This window comes from Lithobates pipiens, unplaced genomic scaffold (genome assembly GCF_037356315.1).
Source record: "Lithobates pipiens isolate NorthernLeopardFrog02 unplaced genomic scaffold, aLitPip1_a1.2 Scaffold_22, whole genome shotgun sequence".
Classification (NCBI taxonomy): Eukaryota; Metazoa; Chordata; class Amphibia; order Anura; family Ranidae; genus Lithobates; species Lithobates pipiens.
Window position 1 is genome coordinate 45,721,013 of NW_027507784.1, and position 23,664 is coordinate 45,744,676.

Here is a 23,664-nt window from a genome sequence, read left to right on the forward strand (position 1 = left end):
TTCTCTAACGTACCACCCTATTGGACTTATACCATACAGCTCATTCTCTTCAAGTCTGTATAATAGCAAATGATATATTGATACCACAAAAGATCTACTGTATTGCTACGTTGTAACAGTTTTTATAATTGACCAGAGACTTCTGGCTATCACCTACATGAGTAGTATGTATAATAATTTTGCTGAACAAAAGACATAATGTTTGTGCACTGGAAAATAATACAATTATTTTTTGGGGGGAAATAAAAAAGTTTTTTAATAAAAAAAATAAAATAGTAATTTATGAATATAGAAAATAATCAACAGTTGTTTTGCCTATAAATACCCAAGTAACTGATTGGGGCAGGCTTGACAAAGAGGTGCAACCTCAAAACATGTTGCCACTCCCACATTTGATGCATGATCCTGTCAGAAGTTCACACAGCAGCGGGGAATGCTGCTTTGGTCTTCCCATACATAGTGAGTTCCAGCCGGTGTCTTGTCGAATACTGTCCCCCGTCGTATAGTGTCTGCCCTGTCCTGTGCTTGCGCAGTACAGAGATCAAGGAGATGCCTAAGCGAGGCGAGGACCCAGGGGACCCCCCACCCTATGTGAATGAGTATAGGGTACATTGTACCCCTACCCATTCACCTTGAAACACAGGTTTTTCATAGTAATTTATTAGGCAGTCTCTTCCGACTTCAGGGGTCTCTTCCTTCTTCTCCTTGCTCTCCGCCCTCTTCTCCGTGCTCTCTGTCCTCTTTTGCCAGGCTATCTTCTGCTCTTTGGGTCACTCTTTTTTATTTTGGCGGGGGTTCCCCTTCATCCCCAGCACACAAGTCGCACCGCATGTCGGAACATGATGATCTGACTTCTGGTGCGACTTCTATTCCAATCAATGTGCTCCCATAGCGAACCATTGATTTTGAATAGAGGCAGAAAAACGCCGAATGAGGCTTAACACCCTTCTTACAGCGTTAACCCTCATTTAACACCTTTTACCGGTGTCTGATGTTTCCAGTACTACTCCTGAACGCAATTTTATGGCCCATAAACTCCAATGCTGATAAACGTCCAATAACATCCATGTGTGAATGGACACATAGGATAACATAGAGTGGAGTTTATGGGCTTTTAAAAAAAAAACGCCCAAACTCCAAAAAACTGCCATTTATAAGCTCCAGTGTGCATGGAGCCTAAATGTATTTGTTTACAGTTTTTTTTTTTTTTTTTATTATTGAAGGTAGGCTTTAACCAATTTGCAATATATAATATAACACAAAAACGTAATTTGCATTTGGTCTGGATTGCTTATAATCAAAAGAAAAAAAAAAAGATAATTTGCTAAGTTAACCTGTTTTTCTTTTTTTTTTTTTTTAATACAAAAGGTAAAAATAATCAAAATAAAGTAAAAAATCAAGACCCTCAAGAGGAAAAATTAATGTCAAGTAACCAACAAGGTAATGTTATGCACATTTGTTTTTTAATTTTTTTCTTTACTTAATACCTTTTGCTATATAACAATATGCAGTGAATGTCATTGTTAAGCCGCGTACACACGGGCGGACTGTATGGCCAACTTAGTCCGTCAGACAATCCGACGGACAGTCCGTCATACTTTCGAATGAACGGACTTGACCACACACGGCACTTTTTGAGCGGACTAATACGGCGTACTAAGTCCGCCGTACTATCCGCCCTACTTTTGAAATGAACGGACTCGCCCACACACGCGGAGGAAAATCCGCTCATTTCGAGCGCGTCTCCAGGTAGGCGGGGCCCGCGAAGGAGACGTCGCTGGCCCCACCGCCTGGTATGGACTTAAAGGGGAACCCCAACGCCGAATCGGCGTGGGGGTTCCCCCCAAGTCCACAACAGACCCTTGTCCGAGCACGCTACCCGGCCGGGCAGGAAAGGGGGGCGAGCGAGCGCCCCCCCCCCCGATCCGTACCAGGCCGCGTGCCCTCAACATGGGGGGGGTGCCTTGGGGAAGGGGGGGCCGCGCGGCCCCCCCCACCCCAAAGCACCTTGTCCCCATGTTGATGAGGACAAGGGCCTCTTCCCGACAACCCTGGCCGTTGGTTGTCGGGGTCTGCGGGCGGGGGGCTTATCGGAAGAGATCGTCGTGTCAACATCTCCTGGAGAAGGAGAAGAAGAAGAAGAAGAATGGGCGGCGGCGATGGCGACAGAAGACCGGGCCACCGCCTGTAAAAGAGCTATAAGAAGGCGCGGTGGCCCGGCAGAAGAACCGAAGAGGGGGACAAGACCCCCGAAGTCGGGAGAAGAGGCCGGCGGCAAGGAAGAAAGCCGGACTCCTCCGCTAGCAAAAGAGCTACAAGAAGATAGCGGAGGAGTCCGGCGAGAAGACCCCCGAAGACGGAAGACCCCCGGAGCTGTGCAATAAAGTATTTTATCTCGTGTGTTGTGTTTTTTTTGTACTTTTATTTTACAGGTGAATGGGTAGGGGTATATTGTACCCCATACTCATTCAAATAGGGTGGGGGGCCTGTATCGGGGGGCCCCCTTATTAAAGGGGGCTCCCGGATTCCGATAAGCCCCCCGCCCGCAGACCCCGACAACCAACGGCCAGGGTTGTCGGGAAGAGGCCCTTGTCCTCATCAACATGGGGACAAGGTGCTTTGGGGTGGGGGGGCCGCGCGGCCCCCCCTTCCCCAAGGCACCCCCCCATGTTGAGGGCACGTGGCCTGGTACGGCTCAGGAGGGGGGCGCTCGCTCGCCCCCTTTCCTGGCCGGCCGGGTAGCGTGCTCGGACAAGGGTCTGTTGTGGACTTGGGGGGACCCCCACACCGATTTTTTTCGGCGTTGGGGTTCCCCTTTAAGTCCATACCAGGCGGCGGGGCCAGCAACGTCTCCTTCGCGGGCCCCGCCTACCTGGAGACCCGCTCGAAATTAGCGGACTTTTCTCCGGGCGGGAAAAGTCCACTCATTTCAAAAGTACGGCGGACTGGTATACACACGGGCGGATTGTCCGCCGAAATGCGAGTACGACGGACAGTATTTCAAACATTCCGAAATACTTAGTCCGCCAGACTGCACGCTGAAAAAGTCCGCTGAAGCCCACACACGAGCGGACTGTCCGCTGAAATGTGTTTCGCGGACTAAGTAGGCCATACAGTCCGCCCGTGTATACGCGGCTTTAGGCCCAAAGCACACTGGGCATTTAGCCCCGCTGCAAGGATCAACGGTGTTTGGCTGCGGGCAGAAGACACGGGTGTTCTTGGGCTCATACTGCCTTAAATGTTTGTACTGCTAGGTGCACCATCAGCAAGACAGGTGCAGTTAGTTTTGTTCCGAATCTAAATTCGGACAAATTTTCATTATTCAGAAATTCAGAATGGAGTAAAACAGAACAGATTAGAATAGAATTTAAAATAATAGACTATAATAGAATAGAAAATAAAATAATATAATAAAATATAATAGAAAATAAGGGAATAGAATATAAAAGAATAGAGTGAAACAGAATAAATAAAAGAAAGTTCTGGTGTCACCAGTGACACACCTCCATCCCTAATAGTACAATAAAAACAAAGGTATCGCCCTTTGGGACTTTATATGGGGTGGGCACAATAGGCTGATGAAATTGACAAATATAAATACAATAAAAACATTTATTGCAGAAATAATCACGCATAAAACAAAGGCAAAGCTGATACAATTTGTACATGGTTAAAGATCGCAATGCATTAGAAATACATGAGTATATATAACATGTAAAACATCCAGCGTATTTTGCAAGATGTGACTCACTCTTCAGGGGTGGATGCATGTAGGATATATCTGGAAATGAATGACAAAAAATGTAATATAACACATAAATAAATGATGGACAAACGGTAAGCGGGGCCTTACAGAAATTTTATATATATATATATATACTTCCCACCCGGCCAATGTACATATACGGCCGGGTGGGAGCCGCCTCTTTCTGAATGGATGTTCAGGTACGTCCTTCAGAAGGAGGGGGATCACGCGTGCGTGTGCCTGCGCAGCGACGCAATCCCGGTGCGCTCGTGTCACCCGGACACGGCACATCTCAGATCGGCAGGAGGGCTCTGTGATTGGCCCTCCTGATCACATGATGGCCGTGTCCAATCACAGCCGTCATGTGATCTAAACAAACAGCCGGTTGCTAGGCAATCGGCTCTCCTCTCCTCTCCTCAGGAGAGCAGATCGCTGCAGCCGGCTGGTGATCAGTGAGTATGAGCTGTTTTTACAGCTTTTTACTCACTGATCACCAGTCTAGTGTAAACCTACAGTGTAAACACACATGTCCCCAAAACACACATGTCCTCAAATAATAAAAAGACATGTCCCCAAATAAAAAAACACATGTCCCCCACATATGTCCCACTAAAATCACATGTCCCAATGATTATTTGCACACATATGTACGTGATCATTTGCGTACATATGTCCGTGATCACACAAACCAATTATTATACACTTAAAGCGGGAGTTCCGCCGTTTTTTTTTTTTTAAAGCCAACAGCTACAAATACTGCAGCTGCTGACTTTTAAAGTAAGGACACTTACCCGCCCAGCGCGCCCGCGATGTCGGCACCCGAAGCCGATCTCTCGATCGTCTCTCGGGTGCTGCCGCCGCCATCTTGGGTATGGGAATCAGGAAGTGGAGCCTTGCGGCTTCATTTCCCGGTTCCCTACCGCGTATGCGCGAGTCGCGCTGTGCAATAAGGATGGTCCCCGCTGTCTCTGAGATCCGTGTGTTTCTGCGGAAAGGGGCGTACATTCTGCAGATATCTATGCCGGAAGTGGGTGCAGATACCTGTACTGTACAGGTACCTGCACCTCCCTCCCCCCTGAAAGATGCCAATTGTGGCGCCGAAGGTGGGGAGGGTTCCAATGAGCGGAAGCTCCACTTTAGGGTGGAGCTCCGCTTTAACAGATATTTTTTTTACCAAAAACATGTAGCAGAATAAATTTTGGCTTAAATTTACAACAAAATTAGATTTTATTGGACTTCTTTTAAAATAGAAAAAAGAAAATATTGTTTTTTTTTCCAAATTTCCGCTTTTTTTGCGCTTATATCGCAAAAAATAAAAACCGAAGTCATGAATAAATACCACCAAAATAAAGCTCTATTTGTGCGAACAAAATGATAAAAATCAGTGTAGATGACTCTTTCAACAATTAGCTACAAGCTTTTTACATCTATGCTAGCATTATGGGTGAAAAACGTCCAGATTGGTGTTGCTGGATGTTTCAACACGTTAAAATTATCCTTGAAGCGTTTAAGAATTTTTCAGGATTGGCATGGTTCTGTTACATTGAATCTTTGTGATATAATATACCATATTTATCGGCGTATTAAAACGCAATTTTTTTCCCCCTTAAAATCAGGGGAAAATCACGGGTGCTTATTGTGAGCGGAGGAGCGAGCCGCTGAGATCATAGTTCAGTGTACTCGGCTAGACTCGGCTCCGCTCACCTTCACGCCCAGTCCTGCCCTATGATGAACATAACACAGGGAATGGGCGTGACTGTGAGCGGAGCCAAGTCTAGCCGAGCACACTCGGCTATGATCTCGGCGGCTCTCGGCTCCGTTCACAGTCACGCCCAGTCCGCCATTGGACCTGTGTTATGTCCATCATAGGGCAGGACTGCGAGAGGAGCCGAGAGCCACGGAGAATGGCTCAGATACACAGGATATCCGATCTCGGCGGCACCATTTTTAAACTGGAAAGCTGCAATGACACTGGAGCAAGGCTACACTGAAAAGTCTGCAAATTACCACTGCAAAGGCTGCATTGATGGGCATTTAAATATAAGTTTTTTTCCTAAACTTGGGGTGCTTGTTATACGCCGATAAGTACAGTAATCTTATAATATAATTATAATATATATTATAATCTATAATATATAATCTTTCCTCCTGTCCCTTCTGTATTGAACTGTACTGTAATTGTACTGGCCCCCTCTACATTATAAAGCGCTGCGTAAACTGTTGGCACTATATAACTTGTGTATTATAATAATAATATAATAAATATCCATTTTTAAAAAAAAAAACATATCAGTTTAGGCCGATGTGTATTCTTCTACATAGTTTTTGGGTAATAAAAATTGCAATATCACTTTCCCCAGCCTGTATGGCTAGGGCAAAAGCTGATGGAAGGTGATCTGCATTCCATCAGCTTCAATGGAGGGCAGATGCACACAATTTTAACCACTTTCCTCGGGTTGACGTCAGGACTTGAAGTGGCAATATCTGAATTAGTGATGAGCCAAACACACCCCTGGTTCGCTTCGCACCAGAACTTGCGAACGGACCAAAAATTTGCGTGAACTTTAGAACCCTATTAAAGTCTATGGGACTCGAATGTTCGAAATCTAAAGTGCTAATTTTAAAGGCTAATATGCAAACTATTGTCCTAAAAAGGGTTTGGGGACCTGGGTCCTGCCCCAGGGGACATGTATCAATGCAAATAAAAGTTTTAAAAACGTACGTTTCTTTCGGGAGCACTGATTTTAATGACGCTTAAAGTGAATAAAAAAGTGAAATATTCATTTAAACATCGTGCCTGGGGGGTGTCTATAGTATGCCTGTGAAGTGCCACATGTTTCCCGTGTTTAGAACATTCCCTGCACAAAATGACAATTCTAACAGAAAAAAAGTCATTTAAAACTGCTTGCGGTTTTAAAGTGGAAGTAAACCCATCGATTTAAACAGTTTCAAAAACGGCATGCCGGGAATGCTAACTGCACATTGGTTGTGCTCTCAACCAAACTGTCAAACTACCCAATGGCTGGTGTTGTAACGGATCACATGTGCAGCACCGTGGCAGCTGAAGATTAAACAGAGGCAAAGATGGCAGCTTCCGTGGATGAAAATGATAGGGGAGTTTACTTCCACTTTAATGTAATGTCTGCTTCAGGCAATATGGATGAAAATCACTGAGAAAAATGGCATGGTTAGCCCCCCTGCCCATTACCAGCCCCTTTGGTTCTTCTACGGATATTAAGGCGAACCCCGTACCCAAATAAAAAAAAGGAAAGGCATGGCCCCCAGGACCTATATCCTCAGAACAGTAGTATAGAGGCGGTGCAAACAAGACAGGAACTGTGTAGGTTTGTTGTGTTAAGTAGAATCTGTTTGTAATTTTGAACTGGTACATTTGTAAAGTGTAGCTCCAGTCAAAAAAATCTATTTTTAAGCTTTTTGGAAAACATAGGGAAGGATTATTACCCCAGTATAATTTTTTTGTCCGTCCGTCTTTTTTCATCTCACTTCCTGTTGTCTCCTTCCGTTTGCAAGTAGGAGATGTTTGTAAGTTGGATGTTTGAAAGTAGGGGCCTGCCCTACATGCTCTGCAGAAATCGGGGGCCTAAAGTATTGGTGTTGCCACAAGTTAACACTGTAAGCCCTCAAAGTGACTCTTGGTGGGCGCTGGAGCGCCCTGCTGTGAACTATTATATCAAGAATTGTAATTACATGCCATTGTTGAACAGTGGTAGAAAAATTGGGCCTTTTGGTGGTGTGGTGGTGCTGGTGCTACAACACTGTAAGTCCTCACAGTTACTCTCGGTCGGCGCTGGAAAGGGCCCTGCTGTGAAATATTATATCAAGAATTGTAATTACATGCACCTGTTAAACGGGGCTGAAAAATTGGGCCTTAGGCACTGGTGCCACAACACTGCAACCACTCACAAATATTCTAGTTGAGCGCAGCAAGGAACCCTCTTGCAAAATATTGCATCAAAAATTGTAATTACATGCCCCTGTTAAACAGGGGCTGAAAAATTGGGCCTTAGGCACTGGTGCTGGTGCCACGACACTACAACCCCTCACAGATACTATAGTTTGAGTGCAGGAATGAGCATGCAGCAAAGTATTGCACCAAAAATTGTAATTACATGCCCCTGTTAAACAGGGGCTGAAAAATTGTAATTACATGCCCCTGTTAAACAGGGGCTGAAAAATTGGGCCTTTGCCACTGGTGGCAGCACCCAGAACCAAAAATGTTCTTCCAAGCTATCAGCAGGATCATTGAGGAGGAAGAGGATAGTCAGTCAGCATCAGCATAGGCAGTCCTGAAGGGATGTGACATTTAAAAAAAAAAAATATTCGGTTACATCAGCTTCAGGTGCTTGGTAGCTGGTGGTGATCCAAGACTGATTCATCTTTATGAAGGTCAGTCAATCAACCGAGTCGGTGGACAGGCACACCCTGTGATCGGTTACAAAACCTCCAGCAGCACTGAATGTGCGTTCCGAAAGAACGCTAGATGCAGGACAGGCCAGTAGCTCAATTGCATACTGTGCAAGCTCTGGCCAGTGATCCATCCTCAAGACCCAGTAAGCCAGAGGATTTTCGGTGGGAAAGGTGTCCAAGTCTGACCTTGCCCCTAGGTATTCCTGCACCATGTAAATCAGATGCTAGCGATGGTTGCTGGAACTGATCATACCTTGGGGCTGTGGACTAAAAAATTGTCTGAACGCATCGGTCAGACAGCCACCTTCTCCGCCGCTCCTTCTGTGACTGACCGAAGCCTCAGCAACATGTTGTCCAGGACCAGGAATTTGTAACCTCCCAGTCTCTGGGAACGCGTTGCACAGACCTTTCTGCAAGGCCTCCCGAAGATGTCTCATCCTCTGCTCCCTCTGCGATGGCAAGATAAGGTCTTCCACTGAATACGGGGATCCTCCTGCAGGCTTTGCAGGATCAGGGAGGCCATGCAGCGTAGGTTAGCTGAGGCATTCGGTCCAGAGTTCTCTGGGTCACTAAGGATGACATGATCCGCAGCCACCTCCTCCCAGCCACGTACAAGTCCACGGGTTTCTTGGGACTGTAAATCATCCCTAAAAGACTGCTGCTGATGCTGAGTGCCAGGCTTCACCTCCATCCTGATACAATCCTCCTCCTCCTCCTCTTCCTGTGTGATCGGCAGGCCAGCAGGAACACTGTCTGGATAAAGGGGGCCTTAAGAGACAAGGAAGTCCTCCTCTTCCTGCCTCTGTTCTGCCTCAAGTGCCCTGTCCATTATTCCACGCAGCGTGTGCTCCAACAGGTGGACAAGAGGTACAGTGTCATTGATGCATGCACTGTCACTGCTCACCATCCTCGTGGCCTCCTCAAATGGTGACAGGACAGTGCATGCATCCCTGATCATGGCCCACTGGCATGGGGAAAAAATGAGCTCCCCTGACCGTGTCCTGGTGCCGTAGTCGCACAGGTACTTATTGATGGCCCTCTTCTGCGTGTGCAGCTGCTGCAGCATGGCCAACGTTGAGTTCCACCTGGTGGGCATGTCACAGATTAGGAGGTTCTTAGGCAGGTTCAATTCCTTTTGGAGCTCAGCCAGTCGAGCACTGGCATTATATGACCAGGGGAAATGCACACAGACTTTCCTGGCATGCCTCAGGACATCCTGTAAGCCCGGGTACCTGCCCAAGAACCACTGCACCACCAAGTTAAGGATGTGAGCCACACAGGGCACATGGGTCAGTTGTCCCTGTCAGAGGGCGGAGAGGAGGTTGGTGCCATTGTCGCAAACCACCATTCATGGTTTAAGCTGGCATGGCGTCAACCACCTTTCAGCCTGCCCCTGCAGAGCTGACAAAATATCTGCCCCAGTGTGGCTCCTGTCCCCCCAACTACACCAGCGCAAGCACGGCATCTTTTTGCCTGTGTACTTGCGTAGCTCCTTGAATGCCTACGGAGAACCGCTGGTCCAAAGGCAAAGCACAGGAAGAGGCCATGGAGGAAGAAGAAGATGAGGGGGTAGAGGAGAGAGGTGTGTCACAACCATTAGTATCATTTTGGAGGTGTGGTGGTGGAACAACCTCCAACGCTACTGCACCTTGTCCTGCATCCTTCCCAGATGCCAGAAGAGTGACCCAATGGGCCGTGAAAGATAGGTAACGTCTCTGTCCATGCCTGCTGGACCATGAGTCAGCGGTAATATGCACCTTACCGCTGACCATCCTGTCCAGTGAGGCATGGACATTGCCTTCCACATGCCGGTAGAGAGCCAGAATCGCTTCCGTGAGAAAAAGTGGCGTTTGGGAACCTGCCACTGAGGAACCGCACATTGAACAAACTCACAGAAAGGGGCTGAGTCTACCAACTGAAAAGGCAGCAGTTGAAGTGCTAGCAATTTAGCCAAGCTAGCATTCAACCGCTAGGCATGTGGACGGCTGGGAGTGAACTTCTTTCTATGGTCCAGCAGCTTGGGCAGGGAAATTTGCCTGGTACAATCGGACGTCGGTGTACTGCTAGCAGAGTGCCCGCAAGTACTTCTAATTCTACACCTTCATTCCTCTCAGTGCAGGTTTCAGAGAGTGGGGTTTGAGATCCCAGCTGATGAGGAGCAAGGAGAGGTCCGCTTTGTTCTTTGGTGTGGGTCTTTAAGGTACGCTTGCCAACAAACTGCATGACAGGTCAACATATGTCTAGTCAAGCATGTGGTGCCCAAGCGGCTGATGTTTTGGCCACAGAAGATACGCTTGAGACATATGTTGCAAATGTGGTATGATCTGATGCACTCGTCTCAAAAAAGACCCACACCAAAGAACTTTTGGAATAAGGCACAAAAGTTGCGGTGTGATTCAGTCGGTGTGCTGCCCTTAAGCTGGCCCCTGGAGGACATCCAGCCTCATTGGAGATGTGCCTCCTCCTCCTCTCTCCTATCAGGCACCCATGTGGAGTCAGTGACCTCATCATCCCCTCCCTCCTCATCACTGGAGCAAACCTGGCAGTATGCTGCAGCTGGTAGAACATGACTGCCAGATTGCTGTCCTTCTTGGGCATCCCCTCTCTCTGGGCTCACGTTACTGCCTTCCTCTAGCTGGGTATCATCATCAGAGACTTCAAAACGCTGGGCATCCTCCTGGAGCATGTACCCAACACTGTGCTCAAACAGTTCGGGGGACTCCTCAGGAGGACATGGTGGGTCAAGGGAAGGAATGACTGATACCATTAATATGAGGGAAGAGGCCGCGTTGGCAGTTGCTTTGCCAGTACCCTGAGCCTGGGTGAGAGAAGATGAGGAGGATGAGGAGGGCTTGGCCATCCACTCTACCAAGTCTTCAGCATGTTGCGTCTCAACACGTCCAGCTGCCGAAAATTAGGACAAGGCCATGTGCTGATGACGATGCACCGTGTCCACGACCAGCACTGTTGCCTGTAGACACAGAGCCTTCTTGCCCTCTTTTATTGGCTCGTGACTGCCTCTCCTTGTTGGTCTTCCAGACACACTAATGGCCTGCAGGGAGATGAGAACACCAGCAATTGGGGTAGCTTTAGGTGCACACTGAGCAGATGACACAGTACACTGACTATAATTACTGCAGCTGCCTGCCTGTGGTATAGGATCGGAAGAACACCACCAATTGGGGTAGCTTTAGGTGCACACTGTGCAGATGACACAGTTCACTGACTGTAATTACTGCAGCTGCCTGCCTGTGGTATAGGATCTGAAGGACATCAGCAATTGGGGTAGCTTCAAGTGTACACTGTGCAGGTGGTACAATACACTGACTAACTGCTGTGGCTGCCTGTGGTATACAACCAGAACAACACCAGCAATTGGGGTAGCTTCAGGTGTACACTTTGCAGGGGGCAAAATACACTGACTGTAACTACTGCAGCTTCCTGTGGTATAGGATCAGAACAACACCAGCAATTGGGGTAGCTTTAGGTGTACACTATGCAGGGGGCACAATACACCGTCTGTAACTGCTGCAGCTGCCTGTGGTATAGGACCAGAACAACACAAGCAATTGGGGTAGCTTCAGGCGTACACTGTGCAGGTGGCACAATACACTGACTGTAACTGCTGCAGCTGCCTGTGGTATAGGACCAGAACAACACCAGAAATTGGGGTAGCTTCAGGTTTACACTGTGAAGGGGGCACAATACACCAACTGTAATTGCAATAGCTTCAGAGGAAATAAACACACTGTCTCTCCGTCTATCTCTATGAGCCGTAACACACTACGCAAGGCCGTCGCGCAGGCAGCCTTATATAGTGTGGGGCGTGTACTAAACCCCCTGAGCCCTAATTGACCTCCTGCCTGTGGCCAATTATGGCCCCCTTTGCTGACGGAGCTGTGATTTGCCAAGCATGCGGGTCATAGTGCATTCTTGGCCAATCATCAGCCAGCAATGCACTGCGATAGCGCAGTGCATTATGAGCCATGAGCGCCATTCGAATTTGGCACGAATGGCCCATAATGTTCTGGTTTCGCCGAACGGGCAAACCGCAGGTGTTCGAGTCGAACATGGGTTCTACTCGAACACTCAGCTCATCCCTAATCTGGATGATATAAAGTGCAGTGCTGAAGAATACAAAGGAGTGGATAATATATACAACAAGCAATATATATATATCATATAAATTATAACAACAGTGCCAAATGCGAAGATAAACAAAGATGGTTACAAAGTCCATAAAACAACAACAAAAAGACCAAAGGTGAAGAAATGGGGATTCTGGTGTAATCACAGTGATCTGAAGTAACAGTACTATCAGCCGTGCATCAAACACCAATATGTGACAATCCACCACCAAAGGGGATAATGTGCTTACTGGAGCACGTGGACTCGGATACCAGAGCACTGAAGTTCAGAAAGCAGCTTTAAGGGTCTCCAATCATAGCCTCACGACCAGACCATAGTTCACAATGTTGAATCATGCATTGCATTGGACCATAAAAACAAAAAAAGCCTCCACATAGTGTAAAACTGTATTTGTAGATTTTATTTAAAAGTTAGAACACTTACATCATATCCAAGATAAAAGAATCCAAAATCCAGCAAGAAATAGTGTATGGAATGCAATGGCCTATACAGCGTGAAAACCCGACGCGGTTCGTCATCAAAGACATCATCTGTAAAGAGGGCCTATCATACCCTATTACCAGAGATGTTTACATTCCTGGTAATAGGAATAAAAATGATGAAATTTTTTTTTTTAAATAAAGGGAAAGTGAGAAAAAATATATATGAAAATAAAATAACAATACATTTTTTTTTAAATGCACCCCTGTCTCCCTATGCTCGCACGCAGAAGCCATCGCATACATGCATAGGTTGCACCCACATATGTAAATGGGATTCAAACCACACATGTGAAGTATCGCTGCGATCAGTAGACTGAGAGCAATAAGTCTAGCACTAGCCCTCCTCTGTAACTCTAAACTGGTGACCTGTAAAAATATTTAAAGTGTAACCTATGGAGATTTTTAAGTATCAAAGTTTGGCACCATTCCACGTGTGTGCGCAATTTTAAATCGTGTAAATGTTGTGTTTTTTCTTTTTTTTTAAATGCACAAATACTGTGTGACATAAAAAATTGCAATAACCGCCATTTTTCCCCTAGGGTCTCTGCTAAAAAAAATTATATATATATATATATATATATATATATATATATATATATATATATATATATATTTATATATATATATATATAATAATGTTTGGGGGTTCTGAGTAATTTTCTAGCAAAACATTATGATTTTACATGTAGGAGATAAGTGTCAGAATTGGCTTGGGAGCCAAGTAGTTAAGGTTTGACATGTTGAGTATCTATTTACTCAGCGCAACCTCATCTTTTCTATTTTACCAAAACATTGGGTAATTCAATGTGTTTGTTTGCCCTAAAATTAAGTTTAGTATATTTTTTTACTGAAATTTTGCATTTCCAAAATCGCTGTGCTAATATTGTGTCACATTGGATTTGTAAAATTGAAACTACCACTATTTTATGCGCTAGATAGAGTGTCTGCTTTAAGAAAGTATATGATGTTTTATATGATTTTTTTTACGCAATCTTCAGGATTAAAATGTATTTTTTAAACGTGTGCAAAACATGCCGAAAAGGTTAAAGACCAGGTTCATTTTAAAACAGTGTTCAAATGTAGCCACCACCAGAATGCCAATATTTATCTCACATTGTCTCCCTGCTGCACAATCAAGACATTGAGAAAAAGATGTCAGCACTGGTGAGGGAACACGAGGAGGTAGGTATATGCAGGCTTTATTTCTGCTTTAAAGCAAAACTCTAGTCAACCAAGTGCACAATTGAAATATATAAAAGTTTACTGTTTATTAATACATGCCAATTTGTACTTTATAGTGGCATTCCACCCAAAAGTGGATCTTCCGCTCATTTGTCTCCTCTCCACCTCCGGTGCCACAATTGGCAACTTTCAGGGGGGAGGGGAGACAGGACACTTCCAGGAGTCCGGGCCCTGGCACGTGACATCACTGCGGGGCTCCCTTCTCCTCTCCCTGTCGCCAGGCCAGTAAGAGAGAGGAGCGGGCCTCCTGCATGCGCAATAGGGTTCCCGATGTGAAGCCGTAAGGCATGGTGGCGGCATGCACCTGAAAGCTGATGGAAACATCAGCTGCAGTGCCGCACATCGCTGGACTCCAGGACAGGTAAGTGTCCAATTATTAAAAACCAGCAGCTGCAGTATGTGTAGCTGCTGGCTTTTAATTTTTTTTTTTGGGGGGGGGGGGGAACACCGCTTTAAACACTCTTTCTGAAGAGGGATCAGAGTAACTGTTCAGAAACGCATTGAATATAGTGTTTAGCGAAAGCATGAGGAAACGTGTTTTGAATCTATATATGCATCACATGTCTGCTCTCTTTCAGCCCACAGACTGGCTGTGATTGGCAATCGTGTCCCAGAAAGACAGCAAAGCTGCTCAGAGCAGTCTGGGAATTGGCAGGCTCCTGTGTACAGCGCAGTTATTCCAGCATCAGTCCACCCGACATCAGCTACTGGTCTGAAGCCAGTGACAGCAGCCCCGCATAGTAGCTCAAACATTCCCAGCCCACAAGGTACAAAGGATATCAGACTGAGCTTAGACATGCAGACCAAAGACTCAGACAGAGGACAAGCAGCACAGCAGCATAAGATTGGTAAATATCTCATACAGAAAGCATATTAACTGCCTGTTATGATTGTTTCTCTCTGTTAGGCCGCGTACACACGCGCGGACTGTTTGCCCAACCTTGTTCGTCAAACAGTTTCGGCAAACAGTCCGCTCAAAATTTGCATGAGCGGACTTGCCCACACACGAGCGGACTGTTTGACGAACAAGGTTGGGCAAACAGTTCGCTCAACTTTTGAAATGAACGGACTCGCCCACGTAAGGAGGAGGCAAATCCGCCCATTTCGAGCGCGTGTACAGGTAGGCGGGGCCCGCGAAGGAGACGTCGCGGGCTCCGCCGCCTGGAATGGGCTTAAAGGGGAACCCCAACGCCGAAAAAAATCGGCGTGGGGGTTCCCCCCAAGTCCACACCAGACCCTTGTCCGAGCACGCTACCCGGCCGGCCAGGAAAGGGGGGCGAGCGAGCGCGCCCCCCCTCCTGAGCCGTACCAGGCCGCGTGCCCTCAACATGGGGGGTGCCTTGGGGAAGGGGGGGCCGCGCGGCCCCCCCACCCCAAAGCACCTTGTCCCCATGTTGATGAGGACAAGGGCCTCTTCCCGACAACCCTGGCCGTTGGTTGTCGGGGTCTGCGGGCGGGGGGCTTATCGGAATCCGGGAGCCCCCTTTAAGAAGGGGGCCCCCGGATACCGGCCCCCCACCCTATGTGAATGAGTATGGGGTACAATGTACCCCTACCCATTCACCTGTGAAATAAAGTACAAAAAAAAACACAACACATGGAAAAAGTATTTTATTGCACAGCTCCGGGGGTCTTCCGTCTTCGGGGGTCTTCTCGCCGGACTCCTCCGCTATCTTCGTGTAGCTCTTTTACTAGCGGAGGAGCCCGGCTTTCTTCCTCCCCGCCGCCGGCCTCTTCTCCCGACTTCGGGGGTCTTCTCGCCGGACTCCTCCGCTATGTGTGTGTAGCTCTTTTACTAGCGGAGGAGTCCGGCTTTCTTCCTCCCCGCCGCCGGCCTCTTCTCCCGACTTCGGGGGTCTTGTCCCCCTCTTCGGTTCTTCTGCCAGGCCACCGCGCCTTCTTGTAGCTCTTTTACAGGCGGTGGCCCGGTCTTCTGTCGCCGCTGTCGTCGTCGCCGCCGCCGCCGCCTTCCGTTCTTGTTCTTCTTCTTGTTCTTCTTCTTCTTCTCCTGGAGATGTTGACTCGACGAGCTCTCCGGCCGGAATGCCAGGGACACGCTCCGCTGCCACTTATATAGTGACAATGGGGCGGTGTCACATGGTATATGTCACATGGGTTGGTCACATGGGTTGATGTCACATGGGGACTATGACATCGTAAGGGGGCGGGGTCACCATGTGACCAACCCATGTGACATATACCATGTGACACCGCCCCATTGTCACTATATAAGTGACCGCACAGCGCGGCTCTGGCATTCCGGCCGGAGAGATCGTCGAGTCAACATCTCCAGGAGAAGAAGAAGAACAAGAACGGAAGGCGGCGGCGGCGGCGACGACGACAGCGGCGACAGAAGACCGGGCCACCGCCTGTAAAAGAGCTACAAGAAGGCGCGGTGGCCCGGCAGAAGAACCGAAGGCGGCGACAGAAGAACGGAAGACGGCGACAGAAGACCGGGCCACCGGACCAGGCGCGGTGGCCCGGCAGAAGAACCGAAGAGGGGGACAAGACCCCCGAAGTCGGGAGAAGAGGCCGGCGGCGGGGAGGAAGAAAGCCGGACTCCTCCGCTAGTAAAAGAGCTACACACACATAGCGGAGGAGTCCGGCGAGAAGACCCCCGAAGACGGAAGACCCCCGGAGCTGTGCAATAAAATACTTTTTCCATGTGTTGTGTTTTTTTTTGTACTTTATTTCACAGGTGAATGGGTAGGGGTACATTGTACCCCATACTCATTCACATAGGGTGGGGGGCCGGTATCCGGGGGCCCCCTTCTTAAAGGGGGCTCCCGGATTCCGATAAGCCCCCCGCCCGCAGACCCCGACAACCAACGGCCAGGGTTGTCGGGAAGAGGCCCTTGTCCTCATCAACATGGGGACAAGGTGCTTTGGGGTGGGGGGGCCGCGCGGCCCCCCCTTCCCCAAGGCACCCCCCATGTTGAGGGCACGCGGCCTGGTACGGCTCAGGAGGGGGGGCGCGCTCGCTCGCCCCCCTTTCCTGGCCGGCCGGGTAGCGTGCTCGGACAAGGGTCTGGTGTGGACTTGGGGGGAACCCCCACGCCGATTTTTTTCGGCGTTGGGGTTCCCCTTTAAGCCCATTCCAGGCGGCGGAGCCCGCGACGTCTCCTTCGTGGGCCCCGCCTACCTGTACACGCGCTCGAAATGGGCGGACTTTCCGAGCGGGAACAGTCCGCTCATTTCGAAAGTACAGCGGACAGGCCCACACACGGGCGGACTGTTCGCTCAAACACAGTTTCAGCGGACAGTTTTTCGGAATTTCCGAAAGACTTTGTCCGTCCAACTGTCCGCTGAAACTGTCCGCTGAAAGCCCACACACGAGCGGACTGTCCGCCCAAACACTGTTCAGCGGACAAGGTTGGGCGAACAGTCCGCCCGTGTGTACGCGGCCTAACTTATAAATGTCGCTACTCTTAGAAGTGCTCCCCTCGTTGGTCCCATTAAAGGGTTACGCCCAGGGCTTTTTTTCAGATAGAACTTGGTGGAACGCCACCAGCTCTGGCTCAGGCCCTCTGCTTACTTCTCACCACTATGACTTGTAAACACAGAAGTTCAGCTTCTGTGTTTACAAGTTGCCGCTTGTCTCCCAAGGGCTTCCAGAGATCTGATCTCATGAGCAGCTCCCACTGAGTGCAGGATGGGGACAAGGGAGGTGCAGGTGCCTGTGGGTGCAATGTGGACACCGAAACCCCGCTGGATGATCTCCCTGCAAGTGAGAGAGACAGATCCACCTACAGTTTTCGGGGATGTACTAGAATTGGCTGGGTGCTTCAGCTTAATACAGAAAAACAATTAAGACAAGTGGAAGATGGTGGAGCTTTTAATGAGAGAGGAAGAAGATAGAGGCAGAGGCCAGATTCCCATTAATATTCAGATCAGCAACTTCTGGTCTCTGCCCACTAACTTCTAGAAGTTTCCATGAAACCTCCAGAACCAAGGGGAGGTGATAGTGGCCTGGTCTACAGAGCCACCCAATATGACCTGAATCTGAACCCTGACCCAATTAACAGACTCACGCAACTACCATGAGTTAAATAAATGCCATTGTGTACTTCAATTACTCTTTCTGAAGAGGGATCAGAGTAACTGCTCAGAAACGTGTTGAATATAGTGTTTAGCGAAAGCATGAGGAAACGTGTTTTGAATCTATATATGCATCACATTTCTGCTCTCTTTCAGCCCACAGACCGACTGAGATTAACAATCGTGTCCCAGAAAGACAGCAAAGCTGCTCAAAGCAATCTGGGAATTGGCAGGCTCCTGTGTACAGCTCAGTTCTTCCATCATCAGTCCAACCGACCTCAGATACTGGTCTGAAGCCAGTGACAGCAGCCACCCATAGTAACTCGAACACTCCCAGCCCACAAGGTACAAAGGACCTCAGACTGAGTTTAGACATGCAGACCAAAGACTCAGACAGAGGACAAGCAGAACAGCAGCATAAGATTGGTAAATATCTCATACAAAAAGAATATTAACTGCCTGTTATGATTGTTTCTCTCTGTTACTTATAAATGTCGCTACTCTTAAAAGTGCTCCCCCATTGGTCTCATTAAAGGGTTATGCCCAGGGCTTTTTCTCAGCTGGAACACCACCAGCTCTGGCTCAGGCCCTCTGCTTAGTTCTCACCACTATGACTCGTAAACACAGAAGTCCGGCTTCTGTGTTTACAAGTTGCAGCTTGTCTCCCAAGGGCTCCCACATATCTGATCTCCTGAGCAGCTCCCACTGAGTGCAGGATGGGGACAAGGGTGGTGCAAGTGCCTGGGGGTGCAATGTGGACACCGAAACCCCACTGGATGATCTCCCTGCAAGTGAGAGAGACAGATCCACCTACAGTTTTCGGGGAAGTACTAGAACTGGCTGGGTGCTTCAGCTTAATACAGAAACACAATTAAGACAAGTGGAAGATGGTGGAGCTTTTAATGAGGAATGAAGAAGATAGGGGCAGTGGCCAGATTCCCATTAATATTTAGATCAGCACCTGGTCTCTGCCCACTAACTTCTAGAAGTTTCCATGAAACCCCCAGAACCAAGGGGAGGCGATAGTGACCTGGTCTACAGAGCCACCCGATCTGACCTAAATCTGAACCCTGACATAATTAACAGACTCATGCAACTACCATGAGTCAAATAAATGCCATTCTGTACTTCAATAAAGACCGACTGAGGTTAACAATCATGTCCCAAAAAGACAGGAAAGCTGCTTAGAGCGATCTGGGAATTGGCAGGCTCCTGTGTACAGCGCAGTTCTTCCAGCATCAGTCCACCCGACATCAGCTACTGGTCTGAAGCCAGTGACATCAGCCCCGCATAGTAACTCAAACATTCCCAGCCCACAAAGTACAAAGGACCTCAGACTGAGCTTAGACATGCAGACCAAAGACTCAGACAGAGGACAAGCACCACAACAGCATAAGATTGGCAAATATCTCGTACAGAAAGCATATTAACTGCCTGTTATGATTTATGATGAGGTTTTTCTCTGTTACTTATAAATGTTGCTACTCTTAGAAGTGCTCCCCCTGTTGGTCCCATTAAAGGGTTACACCCAGGGCTTTTTTTCAGCTGGAACTTGGTGGAACTCAGTTTCACCACCTCTGGCTCAGGTCCTCTGCTTCCTGTTCACCCCTGTCACTTGTAAAAACAAAAGTTTGGCTTCTGTGTTAAAAAGTGACAGCTTGTCCCCCAATGGCTCCCAGAGATCTGATCTCCTGAGCAGCTCCCTCTGAGTGCAGGATGGAGACAAAGGAGGTGCAGGTGCTGACACCTGATGTGGGGTTGTTTTTCAGGGGTTAGGCTTGGCCCCTTAGTTCCAGTGAAGGGAACTCTTATGCCGCATACACACAACCGGACTTTCTGTCAGAAAAGGTCAGATGGAATCATTTCATCGGATATTCCAATCGTGTGTGGGCTTCATCTGACTTTTTTCTTCAAAAATTCTGACGGACCTAGAAATAGAACCTGTTTTAAATCTTTCCGACGGAATCAATTCCTATCGGGAAAACCGTTCGTCTGTATGCTGGTCCGACGGACCGAAACGACGCAAGGGCAGCTATTGGCTATTGGACTTTTCTAGTCCCATCATACGTCATCGCGTTCTAAATGAACAGACTTTGGTGTGATCGTGTGTAGGCAAGTCCGTTTCAGTGGAACTCCATCAGAAAGACTGTCAGAGTTTATTTTGACAGAAAGTCCGGTCGTGTGTACGTGGCATAAAGGCGTTATCATACCAAGACATTTTGGACAATTTCATGCTCCCAACTTTGTGGGAACAGTTTGGGGATGGCCCCTTCCTGTTGAAACATGACTGCGCACCAGTGCACAAGGCAAGGTCCATAGAGATATGGATGAGTGCGTTTGGGGTGGAGGAGCATTGACTGGCCTGCACAGAGTCCTGAACTCAAACCAATAAAACACCTTTGGGATGAATTGGAGAGGAGACAGGGAGCCAGACCTTCTTGTCCAACATCAGTGCCTGACCTCACAAATGCGCTTCTGGTCAAACATTCCCATAGACACACTCCTAAACCTTGTGGACAGCCTTCCCAGAAGAGTTGAAGCTGTTATAGCTGCAAAGGGTGGACTAACGCAATATTGAACCCTACGGACTAAGACTGGGATGCCATTAAAGTTAATTTGCGTGTAAAGGCAGGTGTCCCAATACTTTTGACAATATAGTGTAACTGTATTAGCTCTGCTTATCTACTATATTTATTATCTGGAAAAAACATGAATTTAGCCTACAAAGCTTTCATAAGTAAATGTATAGCGTGTAACAATTGAATAATGAACATCTAGATCTTGCTAAGCATGGTCATGACTATTTTTTATCAGGTTAAATCATAGCTAAAAGCTCATATTAAAAATAAACTGAATGAGCTGTGTGGCAGTAGCACTGATGTTTGGAAAACATTAGCAGTTCACTGAGTTGCTCATTAAATGTATTTTCATGCTTTTAATTATGTTATTGGACCATTTTGATCTCTACTATCTTATTGTTGTTTCCATTATCTGCAGGAAATCGAGGCGGTGTGAATTCAGCTAAAAGTGCAGCTGAAGATCGGACCAGAGAAATAAGGAGTCCTGGATATAAAAAGACCACTTCCGAGGCCGTGTCCCCGGGACCCCGAGATACAAGACTATTCATAAATAAAGAGACAGAACCTTCTAATCAAGAAAACAATGATGATAAAAGGGTTAGGGTAGCCGAACTAGTAAAACAAATAGAAGCAAAGGAAAAAAAAATGAAACCTTAAGGGCCGGTTCACACAGCGAGGCGCGGCGAGGCGTCTCCGACTTGCCTCGCCGCGACCTGCTGGGGATCTCAGCGGCGACTTGCAGAGGACTTCTGTATAGAAGTCAATGCAAGTCGCCCCCGAAGTCGCCCAGAAGTAGTACAGGAACCTTTTTTCTGAGTCGGAGCGACTCGAGTCGCTCCTCTCAGAACGGTTCCATAGTACTGAACGGGGGCGACTTGCGGGAGCGAGGCGAGGCGAGCCGTGTCGCCTCGCATCGCATCGCTGTGTGAACCGGCCCTAAATATTGCTTTCGCGTCACCCAAATAGGGATGATACAATCTGCCCGGGTTCGATCCACTGGAAAATGTGAAATTCTGTGAACCAGATCCTAGCCTAGCAGCAAATCCCACTATGGGGGGGGACGAAACTTGTTTGAAAATTCTGACTGGTTTTAGGCCTAATAGGCAAGCTGTTGTCAAAAACAGACTCGCGATGGGGCGCTGGTACCAATGCAAAACACTCTTAACCCTTTACTGCCACCGCTATACATATTACGGCAGTGGAAGGATGTATCAGGATGTAAAGAGGCTCGATAACCAGCAGCTTGATTACGTGTTGTAGAGTCAGCTTCTGGCTCTACATTAGAAATAAAGTAATTCCAGGAAAATTTGGAGATGTTATTTTTAGGGCTGTTGCTGATTAAAATTTTCGTGTTCGATTTATCGATTTTCTTTAAAATCGATTAATCGACTCATTTCGATTAATTAACGCAATACAGATCCAACTACTTTTAGCTGATCTCAGTGGTAAATGTGGTATACACTATATATAATCACACGACACTAGTTCGTTTCCACAATCCATGACTTAACTTCACAATTCACACAAATACGTTTTAAATTAAAACTGTAGCACTGACGTAAGTAATTTTTTTCCACAGTAGTGTGACAATCCCTCCACCTCCGGTCTAACTAATCACTCTCACCTTATGGCATGGACCCCTGTGCAAACAGGTGGTCATGCAAGCAGGTACCAAAAGGGTTAACACGGACCATAAACTTCTCTCACGTCTCATTAGATCTCAGCAAGGCCGCCAGGTCATGGGTAGAAAGAAAAGATCGAAGTGCTCACCGCTTAAGTATAAGATGTAATTGTTGTGTTCAAACACAAACTACTCACATAAAGATGATAAAAACACAGCATGTAAAGCCGACAATCGTGTTAGTTCCGTGGGGCAGCAGCGGGTGACGTCATGCGTAGCTCCTCCCCCGTACGAGTTACGTTCAATCAGAACTTCAGCGTCACCGGACTCCTCCCCCCCTTCCCTTCGTTAGCAGATGGAGGCACTTGGGGAAGGGGGGAGGAGTCCAATGACGTAGATGTCCGTGATGTCACTGGATCTCAGACGGAACTCTTTTGATCAATCAAAAGCATTTTGATCGATCAAAAAAATGAATCGAGGAATTAATATTTAATTTCCCCAGCCCTAGTTATTTTACAGTAAATTAGTTTGAGAGTATGTTTGAGGAACATAGAGATTTGATAAGCAGTTAATGCGTTTATATGAGACATAATCATTTTAGCCAATGGGTGCTCTGCTTTCAGAAAATACATCATGTTTAGGATTTTTAAGTGCGTTTTTTGCACTTTAGCATATGTGCATATGTGTAAAAAAAAAAAAAAGTCACCGGCAGCAAAAGGATTCGATGACATGCTTGCACATGGTCTTAAAGCCTCAGGAACTGTATACACTGGTAGAACATAATTGATTCATTGGATTACACTATAAGGCTGGGTTCACACTGCTGCGGGGGGAGATCTGGATGTGATTCGCACCGCAAATCACATCCGATCTCCGTAGCGATGCGAGTTCAGCCATACAGATAGTATGGCTGAATTCGCATCGCTCCCGCAGCAAACTCGCACGGGACCCTTTTTTTGGTCCGCAACAGAATCGGATCGCATGGGGGTTCACACCATGCGATCCGATTCCTGTGCGAGTCGGCAGATCGCACTGCGATATGCCGACGGATCTGGGGGTGTCATTAACATATCATTGACACTCCCAGCCGTCCGCATAGGGCAGTGTGAACTGCCGGTGGGAGTAATGCGATGCGGGAAAACGCAGCGGATTCGCGGCGTTCCCGCGGCGTTCCCGCATCGCAGCGGTGTGAACCCGGCCTAAGAGTTTTTTGTAGGTAGTTTTAGCAGCAACACTTTTTTTATCAAGCAACAAAAGGCTTGCTTTGTCTGGCAGATCGAAAATCAGGCAGTAATTCACCAAGGCTGTCCCTGTTAATAAGAGTATTAGCTGTAATGTACTAGAGATGGAGTACAGCCAGGTGTTTTACTACATGTATTA

At 47.5% G+C, this 23,664-nt stretch overlaps 1 protein-coding gene across 1 annotated transcript in view; it reads left to right on the forward strand.

Annotated features, from left to right (window-relative positions):
- The window catches only part of LOC143923722 (uncharacterized), a 40,137-nt gene extending 17,193 nt beyond the window's left edge, over positions 1-22,944 (forward strand). The window contains exons 5-8 of the mRNA XM_077447534.1: positions 1,369-1,440; positions 14,625-14,894; positions 18,241-18,510; positions 21,082-22,944. Of these exons, the coding sequence (XP_077303660.1) occupies positions 1,369-1,440; positions 14,625-14,894; positions 18,241-18,510; positions 21,082-21,320 (851 nt within the window). The 3' untranslated portion in view covers positions 21,321-22,944. The remainder of the gene's footprint in view (positions 1-1,368; positions 1,441-14,624; positions 14,895-18,240; positions 18,511-21,081) is intronic.
- Positions 22,945-23,664: the final 720 nt, after the last annotated feature.